The sequence below is a fragment of the Neodiprion lecontei genome, chromosome 1, assembly GCF_021901455.1.
Source record: "Neodiprion lecontei isolate iyNeoLeco1 chromosome 1, iyNeoLeco1.1, whole genome shotgun sequence".
NCBI lineage: Eukaryota > Metazoa > Arthropoda > Insecta > Hymenoptera > Diprionidae > Neodiprion > Neodiprion lecontei.
Window position 1 is genome coordinate 39,804,488 of NC_060260.1, and position 15,656 is coordinate 39,820,143.

General features: G+C 36.3%; 1 protein-coding gene across 5 annotated transcripts in view; it reads left to right on the forward strand.

Moving 5' to 3' along the window:
• The first annotated feature begins 445 nt into the window (after window positions 1-445).
• LOC107217195 (hepatocyte nuclear factor 4-gamma) overlaps window positions 446-15,656 on the forward strand; it is a 44,253-nt gene continuing 29,042 nt past the window's right edge. For 2 of the 5 annotated variants that reach the window (XM_046746250.1, XM_046746260.1), the window contains exons 1-2: window positions 446-652; window positions 2,295-2,464. In XM_046746250.1, the coding sequence (XP_046602206.1) occupies window positions 618-652; window positions 2,295-2,464 (205 nt within the window). In that variant the 5' untranslated portion in view covers window positions 446-617. The other 3 variants (XM_046746246.1, XM_046746256.1, XM_046746274.1) reach the window with 3 other exon arrangements.

The following is a 15,656-nucleotide window of genomic DNA, read 5'->3' on the forward strand; positions in this document are numbered from 1 at the left end:
GTATCATATCTTACTTGCCAAGTACCAATTTGATACAACAAGTGACTACGATAAATGAATATTTTCAATGAAACTATAAATTATCAAAAACCTTTTCCACTATCAAGACTACGTACTAAAATTTACGAAATTTTTGTTTCAAATGCATCATAGCAAAAAAAAAAAAAAAAAAAAAACGAAACAATCGATGCGTCGATTAATTTCAGCTTACAATTAGTCGGCATCGCTGCGCTGTACCGGCTATACGGCTTTTCTCAACCTCTTTGTAAACGTTTACTCTATGCCGGTGCATCACCATCCGCATTATGTGTCCACCAGTAAGATACCCTGCACTCGTATTGGCTTGCACGCGAGGCCTGGAGAACTATCGCGGCGACGACGCGACGTTACGCGTCCTGATCTACAGTAGCGGCGACGCTTTCCGCCAGCGCGGACTTTGAGCGGCGTTGAGTTTCAGTAAATTCACGAACGAAACTAAACCTTTCTGCATACACGCGGATAAATAATCCTTAAATCGTACGTGCACTCGTCGTCACCTACTTCCAATTTTTCCTTTCTTCCCTGCGGTCGATAAGAAACCTGCCGCCAATTTCATTCGCCGTATAAGATTCGCCTTCATGGGAAAGGGCGCAGCCTGGTGGCGAAACCAAGGGTAGGTTTGTGTCCCCCCCCTTCATCTCCCCTCCCTTCCCCTCCCCGTCCCATAGATTTCCAGAATTTTTCCTCCTCTCGAAGTGCATCGAGTTTGGTGTCACGTGACCTATTCAAGAGTTCTCCTTTTGTGAGAATTCTTCTCATTGTCTCGTTACAACACTCGATTTGTTTCGAAATTTCTTGTGACGTGATCGATTTGATGTTAGGACGTAAACTCGGATCGGTTGGGACCGATGAATTATCGCATTGATTAATAATCGGATAATTTGCTGAACATAACCTCAAAGCCCGACTCGCGGGGAAATAATTTAATTAGAAATCTGCGCGATGTTTTTTCAGCGTTAGTTGACCAGAGCGCACTTTTATACAATGGCAAGATCATTTTATGAGAAATTCTAAATCGATTCCAAGTTTTACGAAGGCTTGATATGGATTCTAGTGAATACTCTGAAATCGGTCACGTGGCATCACGCCTAATTAAAACGCCTGGGAGAATTGATAAACTTTACGTCGAAGTATGATTTATGCGTTATCAAGTGAAACTACAAGTTTTTTGAACTTGACTAAATATCTTATCTGCATATCATATTTGGTAAATTCAAACATCTGTGTTTATTTTTTTTTTTTTTTTATCTTGTGTATAGCCAATTATCAGGCATTCAGAAACCCTGGATAAACTGACTTATCAATGGAATCTATGTAACAACTGCTGGCTAACGGTTCAACAAACAGTATAAATAATCATCACGTATTGGCAGTTTTAAAGTTTCACATGCGTATTCGAATTTCACATCTCGTTATTACGTGCAGCTTGTTTGTATTTGTGTAATTGTGTATAGGTGCATTATATAAGTATATATCACGCAGATCGCGGAGGTTAATTGTAAAATAAAATCAACGAATATTTTTACAAATCAAACTTAGAGACGAATAATGTATGTGTGTAGTCGAGAATCGATAAACTGATTAAGACTGCGCGTTTAATTGATACCTAATTATACATATACTTGGGATAAATCTATCTCGAAATGATTTACGATAATTCTGAATAGATAAAATAATCCGTGTATCCGTGCAATTATCGAATAAAATTAACGTTATTATAGATAATTAAATATATAAATAATTTTGTTCGAGAACTAAAGCTGTATAAAGATTAAGGAGGTTGGTTGGCCAAAAATATTTACTTTTCATTTCATTTACTAGAAGATGTGGTCGTAAATTGAGTATCGAAAAAATACTGGAATTACAAACAAAATCTTAGATATTGATGCTTTGTTTAAAATCGTATAAAAATCTAGTAGATTCAACCGATTCCATTTTACGGTGGTTCATTTTATTCGTGAGACTATTTTCTGTACCGAAAAGGATTTTTTTTTTCTTTTTTATTTTTATTTACAGCAGTCGATAAAAAATTTTCGCTCATTTCGTATACGATATACGTAAAAGCTTTCGCTTCTCTATTTCCAACGAGACATCTTCATAGCCTGGGAAGGGAATAATTGGAGAAATACTAAACGTAGGACTTGCGTGTCATAAAAATAAAATGACTGAAAATGTCTATTTTTGGCAAATCAACAACGTTGATCGTTAACTCCGTGAACCCGATAAGACCTCCATTTTTTAATGTATTTCGACAGTCGCAGAGGTTCGCACCGGGCTCGAGATGATAGAGGAGACGACTGCCGGATGAAGATGGATGGGCACGTGATTCAGAAGCTGGTGCCGATCCGTAACGGCCCTCAAATCGATCGTTTCGGTGAAGGAAATACCGATCATCCCTATCCCCACGCCTCCGCTTCCAGGGACGGTGAGTTTCCACGATTTCCAAATCCGGGATTTGCGTCTTCGTCGAACGATCATCGCCAGACGATAAAATTCGATGCAGGTACGAGTTTTGGCCGTCAGAGAACCGGTAATAAAGACCCGGAAAACGATGACCTTGCAAATTCATCGTATTCTGACACTTACAGCCATCAATTGCAGTAATGAAATCTCTAAAGCAGGATCGTTCAACCACGTTGTCAGTCCAGGGACTGAAACGTTGATACAACTCGTATAGCCGAACGTTTTTAGGTTAGGTAACGAATTTCAGCAATCAATTTAACGTAGGAACGATTTTTTATCGGTCCATAAAGTAGCAGGATATTAGATAGGCTTGGCGGTATCTAGACCAGCTAAAATTTTCAAAGTCCCAAAATCTACTTACTACTGCGCATGCGCAAAAGCGGTAAATTTGAAACATGTGCAGTCAGAATGCGCAGTAGGCCGATTTTGAGAGTTGGCAAATTGTTAGTGGTCTAGAATCCGCCTAGCCTATCAAGTAAAAATAAATTGGTTTATCAGACTTTTGATTATTTGCTCCATACGATTTTCGATGATCGAAATTGTTTCACGAGTGAAATTCAGGACGTAGAAACATTGGCCAACCTAAAAATATCGACCTATACGACTTTCATCACGGTTTCATTTGCGACAAGCGATAAAATTTCGGAACAAGATCGCGGGTTAAGGGATAATTTCCGTATGGAAAATCATTATAGATCACGTTTTTGCCTTTGCCGCGCAGCTTGGATGATTGGGAAATAAACCCGAGAGCCTGGCGGCTGGTTAATTTGCGGTTATAATAAAACGCTCACTGTATTTATAATGTATGCATAACTTGTGGTTCAGGTTGTCGCAAGGCGATTATATATATATATATATATATATAAGTTATCATTTCTCAATACGTGCGATAACAAATTGAAAAAAAGCCATCGTCGATACGTTATACGGTTTGCAGCGTAACGATGCGAGTGAAATTACATGTATCGATACAGAGAGTGGCGGAAAGTTTTGTCGCGTGCTTTGGAAGCAGCGCAAAACGTTTTGAGACAAACTGATGCTGTTGCAGAAATGTGCATGGGATATAAAAATCTATGAAGAACGCTAAAAGTCGATAATGGCTAGGAAAATTAATCGTATCGTTGCTGTTGACACTGTATACGGGGCGTTCCATGCCAAATCCGTGGGTTTTGGATTTCACCACCATTTTTAATTTCGTTGAAATTTTTGCCAAGTGATAATAGCAGTTCTACATAGTACACCAAGTTACTTGTGTCCTTGTTTCTTCTTACGAGCAAATGTCTTCTAGTCATGCAGGATATTCGAGTCTTTTTATCACGGTTCGTCCAGTTTCAAAGTTCCCAAAAATTGCATTTATTAGTTTCAGAATTTCAATACCGATTTCATAATCGAGTCGTTCTTATTTTTTCTCAATTTTAGCAGACTCCGAAACTTTTGCCACATTACAAATTTGAAAGCTGCTCCGAACAATAGAAGATAAATTACCCCATTCTACAGAGAGTGACTTTCAATGATCGAAACAAAAAGCTCGATTATCCAAATCTTTTTGACAATCTTCAGAAAATGACGAACTATTAACGAAAGTTTCAAATATCGACAGTTAAAACGTATTTACGGCGAAAGAAATAGTAACAGCAAAATCGTAAGAATGTCTCGTGTGTAATTTAACACCGCGATGAATGAACTGTTCAGTTTTCATCAATGGATCGCGATAATCATTCCCATTAACAATTCTACAGAAGTGATTATGACCTTATGGGTAGGTATCGATCGTTCGAAATAGCAGGTTGCTTACGTACGTACAAAAACACGAAAAGAAATTGCTGAAAGTTGGTTTGAATATTTTTTCAGGAGTTACGTTCTATTACGGTTTTCTTTTTAATTTTTTTTTTTTTTTTTTTTTTTTTTCGCTCAGATAATGCTTCGAAAGGATAAAAATACAGATATTGGATTTGATTGCGAGACTAAGATGAAAAAGAAGATCATTAATTGCGGAACAACAAACAATTATTGCTACACGCTGATTGATTATAGCATATTATTTACATAATCCAGTCGAGAAACGCGATGAAAGATCGAATTTTTCAATGCATTCTCTTCTTTTCGCGGATACGCGGAGAAACATCGAGAATAGATTATTTCATCATCGAAGCTGCGGATCGAGGGGTCAAGGCCATATGCCGCACATTAAATATCTGCATCCGCATAGGTGGACACGCATCTTACATATTATATGTGCGCCATAATCCAAGTACTGCAGTTTGCGGTTATTTGCTGCTGATATACTGCGTGATGTAACGCGCATTCAATCGCATGCACGACACTTCTGTACGTCCAATTTCAAGTTTGATTTACGTTCATCCCGACGACCGAATTAGGGAAGCTTGGGGTGTACAGTCGGATTGAAAAAGTGTTTGGAAAAAGAACGTGACGAAACAAAGCTTTAAGGTTATGTAGTACTCCTACCTTTACCGACCGAGCAAACTCACTCTTCTTCTTCCTATCCTACATTAAATGAACAAACGAACGGAAACGGTTCAAATTTCGACGCTGCATCGTTCGGTTAGTAAAGGTAGGAGTACTACGGTCAGATTGAAAAGTTGTGGGAAAAAGAACGTGACAAAACAGAGCTTGAAGGTCACGCAGCACTCCTACCTTTATCGACCGAGCAAACTCACCCTTTTTCATCGTTTCCTATTGTAAATAAACAAACGAACGGACAGGGTTCAAATTTCGACGGCCGATCGCTCGGTCGGTAAGGGTAGGAGTACCGCGTGACTTTCACTAGTGGCACTGAAGCTAATCTAGTTACATTTAGTTGTAAAAGTTTCCGCGATTGAGGAGAAAATATGGAATATTGTGATTTATCTGACGCTGTTAACGACGAGGCGTATACAATTGAAACTTAGCGTTAGAACGTTTTTATCTAGATCACAGAGCCATTTTTCATTCGCATTCAACTTGATCAGCTTCATTTTACCTGGTTAACTTTCGTCTGTCATGTTCATCTATCCTTAAATAACTTCTGCTGCAGAATGAGCGAAGAAAATTGGGTCGCCATTTATTATTCCGATTATTAGGGTTTGAGGTTAGGATCGTTAAATCCTTTTTCCGAAAAATCATTGTTACGGGAATCGGTGATACAAAAATAGCTAACTTTGATTTATTATTCAATTGCAAAATGGTCGCAAATTACGTATTTAGTCAATTAGTACATCCGTAAGCTAAGCGGGAAGTTTTTTCTTAAATAGAAGAATGGACATTTCTGCACTTTTAAACAAATGCTTGGACGTATGAATGATTGACCATTTCAAATCGTTTCCAAATTCTCAATAAAATCAAGTATATTCATCTGATTTCTCTTCAAAATGCAATGTTTCACTTGCTCGATATTTCATTTGAGAACATTGAACCGATATTGATCGTGATCAACAACTGATAAATATAATAAATAATCAAATAAAATCCGTCTCGGTCAATTTCGTAGAAATCGGTCTTCTATACAAAACGTTTAGTCATCGTAGATTGAAACGGAACAAATCTGATAGATTTTCGTCATATTGGAAGTAATTTTAAGCGAAGCAACATCGATTGTATCTATAATCTATCTGAAATTTTCAAAAATGTCTTCGTAGCTCTCGAATAATAATAATTCGATAAATGCTCAATCAGCCACTGATTTTTTCCCTCCGAAAGCTCTCTTACTACGACTTATGACGTTGCATAAATTCGTTTCGACTAAATTTCAACACGCATAGTATGCATTTGTACGTACCTACAACGTACAACATACGTAAAACTGTTTGGTTTAAATTTGTCATCCGACGATTAGTTCGTAGATTGCGGAGCATATTCGAGGCCTAAATCCACACCGACACATTCATCGTTTTTCCAGACTGCCGATCCGTAATTGTGTTTTCCTTTCGATAGCTTAGGTATTTCCGATTAGGTATGTCGAGCGAAAGCAATTATACGCGTAGAGAAAGACGAGTCTACAACGTTGTCTGTTTCTTTATTGAGTGCTCGCGATCTGTTTGCGTTCCTCCGACATGCGCTCAGCTACCGTTGTTGTAACAGCGTGGCGTCAAGCTCTGTCGTAGATATGTAACACACGTATTACAAACCGCGGCCAAAAACAAACCTTCTTACAATATTTCATGCGTATATATAATATGTGTGTGTGTAGGTGCGTGAGTGCGTGCTGTGCTCATTTCGCCGAGTCATACTTGGGTCAATATTTTTAAGGATAAGAGATAAGAAAATGTCGATAGAACCAAACCAGCTCGTATATTATACCCCTATAATAAATAATATTATATGCAGGAGCCAAGTATTCGTGTATGTAGAAATAGGAGCGGTATAAAACTTTTCTTTCAGCTTTCTTCTACTCTGTTTATATTGTTATAAGCTGAAGACGGTATTCCTCACGTATTTTGTCATGCGAAAATAACAACGATGATAACAGGATATCGAGGGGAAAAACTTGTCGAGGAAAATGACGAGAGGAAAGACGAAGAAGAAGAAGAAGACAGACTATCTTTATGTCATGACGATTATTCCGTTTATGAAAATACCGTGGGATTGAGCTTTTCCAAGATCTTTACTCATTCGTATAATTAATTACACCTATTCTTCCCCATTAATCAAACGTCGGTTTCATTTGCAACGAGCGATTCTGTTGCACGAAGCGGCATTCTGTTGCTTCGATTCGAATAAATCATTGACGGTTGTGTTTTAATTAATAGCGATAGCGACTAGTTTAAAAACAATCAATGCGTCTATTAATCGAGTCTAAAAAAATAATGGAAAATAACCCGGTTGAATCGGTAAAAATTTATCGATTGATCGATCACTTTGTGGTTTTTTGAAACGGTGCATTTTAAACCAAAATTTCGTAAACTTCATTATGTAATCTTGATGACCTAAAAGTATTTTGATAATTTAATTATATTATTATTATATGAAATAGGTATCTCAGCAAGTAAGACAGTGATGATAATTGATACTTCAATCGTATAAATTGATATTGCATTGCGTCTTTGATGAAAATAAAAAACTACAACCGATTGTGATGAAAAACAATCGAGTCGGTCGATTAATCGAGTTTGAAAAGCATTCCCTCAGAATAGAAAATTGATTTTGAAAAATCGGTTTTGGAAATGATTAAAAAATTGTTTAAAAAAAAATCCCTGCAATTTTACTCGCGGTATTCGTAACAATAGTAAACACGAACGAATTAACGAACATTCCCGTCATGGTTTGGAAATAAATCTGAGCAAATTCTAAGAACGCAAACTAACAAGATATAACGAATAATTTGAGAAAAGTTTCTGCAAAAAAGAAAAAAAACCTATCACAATAACGACCCAATTGTTGTTTCCGATATCTTCGAGCTTTGCATTCCGTTCGACGACCAGATCCTCGAAGCTTTTTTGAAAAAAAAAGCAAGGAGGTCCTACACTGTGACAAATGTAGGTAAACGACGGAGAATGCGAAGCGAGCTTGCAGCGAACAATTTCAGTCAATATCTGCAGCTCATACGTTATGCAGAATTGGTTGCACCGCGCCATTTGCAAGATAAATGTTTGACGACTAATTAACCGAGGCTCGTAAAACGAAAACCGCGGAACTTGGCTGCAGCAGGATAAGTTGATGATATAACATTGTCATTCCACCTGTTGAATAACATAACCATTAAGATCGTAAATTTTGTGCAGATACGTAATTTACCGCTGACATAGCGACCTCTTCTTCTCTCTCTCTCTCTCTCTCTTTGTTTCTCTCTGGTCTTTCTTGCACTCTGCTAATAACTCACAATCTTTCTATACGTATAATGATATACTTACCCGTGTGGGTCAAATTTCGCCAGGGCATAAATAAAGTGAATCAATCGATCGATATTTCTTATTCTCACAATTTCGTCCAGTTTACAACATCTTTTCCACTCACCATACGTCAACTCGACGTACATTAAGATAATATATTGCTCCTACCTTTATCGACCGAGCAAAGTCACCCTTTTTCTTCTAATATTAAATAAACAAACGAATGAAAAGGGTTCACGTGTCAAAAAACCACGCATTTTTTTTTGTTTTTTTTAGCAAGATTTTCGGGATACGAGGAACTTTCCTGAATTTCGCTACAAAGAAAACGCCGTCGATATTTGAACCCTTTTCGTTCCTTTGTTTACTTAATACAGGAAAAAAAAAGGGTGACTTTGCTCGGTCGGTAAAGATGGTGGTACCACATAACCTTAACGCACATTTTACCTTGCCTTGCGCAGTTTGCATCATTCTCTTCCTGTTTTTTTTTTTTTCTTTTGGTTTTTTCATCACGTCGTAATTATAGCCAACAATTTTACACTAAATATCAATTTTACTACCTCTTAACCGCCAGTTTGTCTATGCAGGTAACGACAGTTGTTGAACAGTGAATCCGTGCTGAATCTAATCAACCGGAGTTAATTAACCTGAAAAAATAATCCACGTAATTTCATTAAGTGCGATTGCGTGCAGAGTTAAAAAAACGACGGAGAACATGTAATAAAATTTCTATATCGAGTCTATCGCCTTACGATCGGTAAATTTAGAATAGACGTTAACAATGTTGTAACCTCTTTCTCTCTGTACATGCAATATATATATATATATGTAAGCGTAATTAACAATATTCTAAGACGTCAGAATTGTTATAGCTGTACGTAAGATTTCACCTTGAATATTCGTACAAAAATGAGGAAAATATCAGGTAGGATGATTATAAAAGTTCGACTGTGCGATGTGTGCACGGTGACGTATTTTTCCTCGTTGTTACTTTTTTTTTTTTTTATTTTACGTACATTCAAAAGCACTCGTGACACGACAGCAGCGGACGCGGTCAACATAATGAACGTATTAATTTTTACACGTTTGAATAAGAAGAGTGTCACGAAAAACTTGGAGGGAAAAATTCTTTTTCGCAATGTATCAATTACAGTTTTTGCGGTTTCTGCAACAAGCTGCGGCACATATTTTAGTAACACAAATTCTCTAACTAGGTTCAACTTTAACGTCCGTTCAGCGTTTAGTAAATTGTATTATATTCAATGCCAACGTGTAATTAAAACGTAAGCATGCACAATTATAGTATTTTTAGTGCTGTTTGTGCATATTATGTGTTTAACACTCTGCTGCAGGTTTATTGCCGCGATTATTTAATTACTCCAGCCTAGAAATTTTCTATCATTTATTTCTCAGTCGTTATATCATCGAGATCAGTTTTAATTGTTACATTAAAACTGTGAAAGAAAAATTCGTATCGTAAAATTTTTTGTAAATACGCGCACTTGAAACAAACTTGTGTAATTATAACCATAATTTAATTGTCTTCCGTGCAGACAAGAATTGTAAAATATTGCTGAAAATTCACCTTTGAAATGTCAACTTTTTCATTCGACCAATTTTGTAATATGAATTGTTTGGGCAGAAAGTAAAGTCCGCAAAAAGCAAAACATTCGGAATGTTTAATCTCTGGTTGTTTATGATCCGATTTTAATGCTTTTGGACTCATTTTGCTCGCTAACAAAATCCCAAAAATTATCCGAAGAACGTTAAACAAATCTGAAGTTGTGTAATCTCATCTGTTGGGAAATAACGAATTTGCAGATTTTCTCATCAAAGTTTTGGAAAATTTTTGCATTTTAATTATAAAACCTTTTCTAAAATAACCGATTTATTTTATCGTAGCTGATTAAAAGAACGCGGTATTTATAATGAAGTCAGCTGTATCTGTACATGCATCCAAGATTATCATAGTTGCGAGAAATTTTTCTCGCCTGCAACATTGATTAATAATGAATTTTAATGGGAACTGAAAAACTCGGTAGGTAAATGAATAATCACGTCTACATAACGAAACCGTAGCCTAAAAACGTATTTGTTTATTGTATAATTATCAGCTGTGTTATTTCTAGACGCCGTCGGTTATTAACTCGCGGTACTGACCTCTAAACCGAAAAACGAGGCTCGATGGAAAGTGGGAGGGATTATAAAAGTCTTGAGAAACTGGTTTCCATCGATGAAACGGTTATTTATGCAAAACCGCGTTTTTCTGTGCTCCCGAATTTTCGATTTCGAACACATAATGATGACGCTGATGAGACATAAAAAGATGATTGATTCGTCGTCAATAATTTATACAAATTTCATCGCGTCACGAATCTTTCGATGTTAATACTTTACAGACAACGCCTGCGGCGCGAAAAAGAATCGATGGACATTTTTCACCCTATCTGCAAGAGTTTTCAATAAACAACGCGCCATTTCCTCAACGCTGTATCTAATTATTGTTACAATTGCTGCACAAATTTTTATAACATCGCTAAACGACTTGTGGGTAAAAAAAAATTAGCACAATTTTATTTCATCCAATTTATTGTTAGTATAATATTCCGGAGAAAATTATGTTTAAAGAAGTTCACCTCGCTGCAAAATTAATTTCATTGCCATTTTCAACAATCCTTCGTAAAGTGTAAAGTACAATATGAAAAAATAATTGGTGAAAAAAAAATAATAATAACAATGACGATAATATTTGGGATTATTGTTCAGCGAAATATAATCGCGAATGAGTTTTATTTTAACGACAATCGTAAGGCCAGTATCGAAAGTTTGTAGGCATTTACTAACGTAACGTTCGGACAATTAGAAGATATTACGAATTACTTGGAGGATGTTTTTTCTTCATCCGTAGATATTAGAACAGCGAAAATTATAGTGAAAAATAAAAGATTACGCGGCAAATTTTATACGTATAAATGCAATACGAATATACAAATAATAATTGGCCGAGACAGTTTTATCGCAATGTCAATTTTTTTATCGCACCAATTGGTGGATGTAAATCCGAATTGTTGAAAACGAGTAGACTGTGTATCGGAAGGAGAAAAAATCTGCCAAATATATGATAAAGGAGGAGGAAACTGATCGGTGTTGAAACAACGGCGAAGAATAATTCGGCGAAAGTAGCGAAGAACAAGGAAACCTGAGGGACACGCTTTTAGCACGTGCTTGGCAATCGTAACGGATGGCATGGAAGCCAGCGGCTCTTCATCGGCATCTTGCTTTATTATTTACACCGTGTAACGCGTGCTGCGGACTCTCAGACAGCCGTAATAATAAACTTGTATTTAATGTTATAACTCGGCGGTAGATTTATTATACATTTTACAAGCAAGCCGAGAACGGGTCATGCGATAACCCCGCAGGTCGATGGGATCTCGGATAGACGGGCATACCGGTCACGTATAACGCTCAACATAAACGACGAATCGAATCGCCGCGAGCTGGAAGCTGCTTCAAAATTTATATGTAAGCGGAATCCGAAAAGGGAGAAGGAAAAACGCTTCGGAAATTAATGCCGAGTCGAATTTTCTAACGAGTTGGTGTTCGACGGTTTTTCGGGTCGCCGATTGTGAATCCGAAATCGGATTTTAGAAAATTCAAAATGGCGGATCCAATATGGCGGACGAAAATTTTTAATTTCATCGAACACGGTCGAAAAACTCTGTGCAGGGGTTTTCGGGGTGGCTGATTGGATTCGACGTACTGAATTTTCGAAATCTGATCTCAGATTCGTAATCAGCGACCCTAAAAACTCCGGGACAGAGTTTTTTCTACGGATCCGATCGAATTTGAAATTTTTTTCAGCCGTATTGGCGCCGCCATCTTCAATTTTTTTTTCATCCCGTTTTAGATTCGTAATGCAGTGTAGAGGGGTGACTTTCTCGGAAACAAATTATTCCTTCAATTGTCACGATTTTTATCAATAAATTTGTTTCTAACAATAATAATTAACATTATATCGCGATAATTAGTCCAGAGTATTGAAAACCTGTCAGTATTCCATCAGAAATAACAAAAAAACGCAAAGAAATGTGTTTTCAAAGTTGTCTAAGTATACAAAAAATGGATACAAAATCGGTGGTAAGAATACTTTCCACTGTGACTCAACGGATTAATCACGTAATGGGAAATGAATATTAGCAAAGTCGAATAACACAAGCCAATGGTAAGTCGTAATCAACAGTTTAGTGTTTTTGTTACATACGATTCCGATCTTTTGACCTCGTTCCTTCTTTTTTTTTTTTTTTTTATCGTAAAGATCTCGCAGAAAAAATTTCGCTAGTAGTTTGTATCAGAATAATTACATTTGTACGTTATAATTTTGCTATTCAACGTGAGATTTGTTAAACGTTCTTTTAAACAATCTGTTTGACAGTTGTAAAATTAGCCTGAAAACATCAGAATCTAATCAGAAACAGTTAGAGTTTCATCATTTCAAACATTCTAATTATAGAATAATTCGGAATAAAAATCAGGAATCAGAGAATCGTTGTGCCTTTAAAAAAAAAAAAAAAAAAAAAAATATACTCTATAATTATAGACCCTGTATAATGTACTATAATTCTCACTTATCGATTATTATACCCAACAGATTTACAATCGATAGAAAAACCCCGATGAAAATGATTTCTAAAATCTTTTACAAATTATTAAGGAAATTTTTTACATTTTCAAATTGTTTTCGTAAGAAATTATACATATTTATAGTTATGAATAGAAAAAGCTATGCGTGTTTACAATTGTGTATAAAATAATACGAAATGTGTTAATTTAATTTCTGTGAAAATTCGTAGTGGTAGAAATTTTCACGAGGAAAAGAATTTCCTATTTGCATCATCTCGTCATCAAGGTATTTTTCACGTATTTGTTGAAAAGTTTCAAAACATCCTCAGCGTTATTACACAACCGATCCAAACCGTTATCTCAAATTTCTATACCAAACTAAAGAGCGCGGTAAATAAAATGATATAACAAATACGATTAGATAGATTATAACGAGAAATGTAGGCCTAGTTTGTTTTCGAATTTTATTAGCAGTGCGCACACATTCTTATTAATGCTGTATAATTTTCACGGTACATATTGAAAATCGTTCGATTAATCGGTTGTTAATTGGTTAATTGATCGACAAGTTTACCAGAATTGCACCGATATTTTACGATAGATGAAAGTTAAATAAAAAATTCTGCAAAATTCGTCTCGAAAAGTTTGAAAAATTTTGATACATCAACACTGGACGTTATACGGAGACTTTGATTTCCACATGCATACCTAATATATGAATCAGTCAGTGTCGAATAATGAAACGTATAAAAAAAAAAGAAGAAAAATGACCTCGTCTTCCGCATAATTTCGCGGTCTCGGCTATGCAACTTAAAACTCAACAAAGTGCTCAATTTCCATGCAAGTGCGATCGTCGCGGTTGATTGGTGAAGAAAAAAAGAAAAAAAAAAAAACATTAAATAACAACAATAATATTCAAGAGGCGAGTGTTTTTTCCCAATATTCGAATCTTTATTCGAAACTCGCGCGATAAGCTTTCAGCTTGTAAAGCTCTGTCTAAAAAGTTTGACAAGGTCGATGATCGATCAATCGCGATTCGAGCGGTATAATAAGCTGTGAAAAAGACTTTGTTATATTTATTGTCGACAAAAGTATACTCGAATATGGGCGAAATAAATGTTCCGTTATTATTATCTAATTTTCGTTGAGCCAAGTACGATTTGTCGACTATTAACAAATTCCTATCAATCATTATTTGGTTCTCTCTCTCCCTCTCTCTCTCTCTTTCTCTCCAGTGGCGTAGTTATGCCAACGCTACGGGGCCCCTGACTAAAGGGGCCCCCAAGTCAGGCCCCAAAAAATAAAACAAAAAGAATCATTTTTATTTAAACGATTTTTCAACGTCCTTCATCAACCAAAATCAGCTCTACAATTCCACGAGAAAAAAGAAAAAAACAAAGTATCGTGATTCGAGCTGTAAAACTTTTTACGTTGAATATAAATCTAACAATATTTTACACTGGAATGTCTCATTATTTAACATGTCGTTTTTTTTTTTTTTTTTCTACGACGATTTAAGAGAAAATCCGTATTATTGTGATAAATTTACTCTCACGTATCGAAATAAACGTAGACTTTTTTCATTTTTTTTTGCATCGGGGCTCATAAAGTTTAGTTACGCCACTGTCTCTCTACTCTCTCTCTCTCTCTCTTTCTCCGTCTCTCGTGGCCGGAGTTCTTATCTAATCTTAACGGTACAAGAATGGAACCTCATAATCCTGACCTACGTCGATTCGACTCGTCAAATTAGGCTCCGAAATTAGCACGTCTGCACGTGTCGTTGCGATCAATTTTTTCCGTATCGTCGAGATGTCAAATTCGGCGTAACGTTTATTGCAGGATGAGACTGACAACGAATGAAAATGTATGAATTAATCTTCGAGGCGATGCAACCGCGGATTTAGGCCGTATTACATACACGAATATCGTATCGCCGACTGATCGGAAATCGGTTATCGATGAAACAAAACGGAGTTCGAACCTTTCGCTTATCAAATTTTTAAATTGATAAGGAAAACTTCTGAGCATGGCGATCCTGCATAAGAACTCTCGGTTACTCTTCACAGCCCTGCGATCGTTTCGTGTAAAAAAAAAAAAAAAAAAAAGAATATTTCAATATTTCAACACCGCGATTTTCTTTTTTCAATTAATAGTCGAGGGATGTCATCGTGGCGGTATAACGTAAATAAAGAATTCCGATCAGATTTTACGGCAGCTTCAGCCGCCATCTTTAATCTATGCTTCGAGTCGGAAAATATCGATTGTACGCAAAAGAAAAAAAAACAAAAATTTGCAAGGAACAAAAGCGCGGAGTATCAAATTTCCCACGAGTTTCAGTCGCGATAATATTTGGTAAACGATTTAGAAATTGGACGATTTATTTGGCAAAAACAAAGTTTCCCAGAAATGCAAGATGGCGGTCAAAGCTTCCGTATTTAGACTACTAATAATTGGTGAGAAAGAAAACAGTTGTACGAAAAAAATTGCAATTTTAAATATCCATTTCAGCTGGACTATCGATATTTTATTTTCCTCCTCTTCTTCGTTCTTCTTCTCTACTCTCTAGAACAATTGTTCCAGACTCGTTTATAGATCGAATTAAAAGCCCGCAGCATCTATAATGCGGAATTGCATAACGATTATAAACGATCCGACGAAGAAATATCGCAATTCTTCGCATCGATCAACTACTGCATGCTTATATACGTG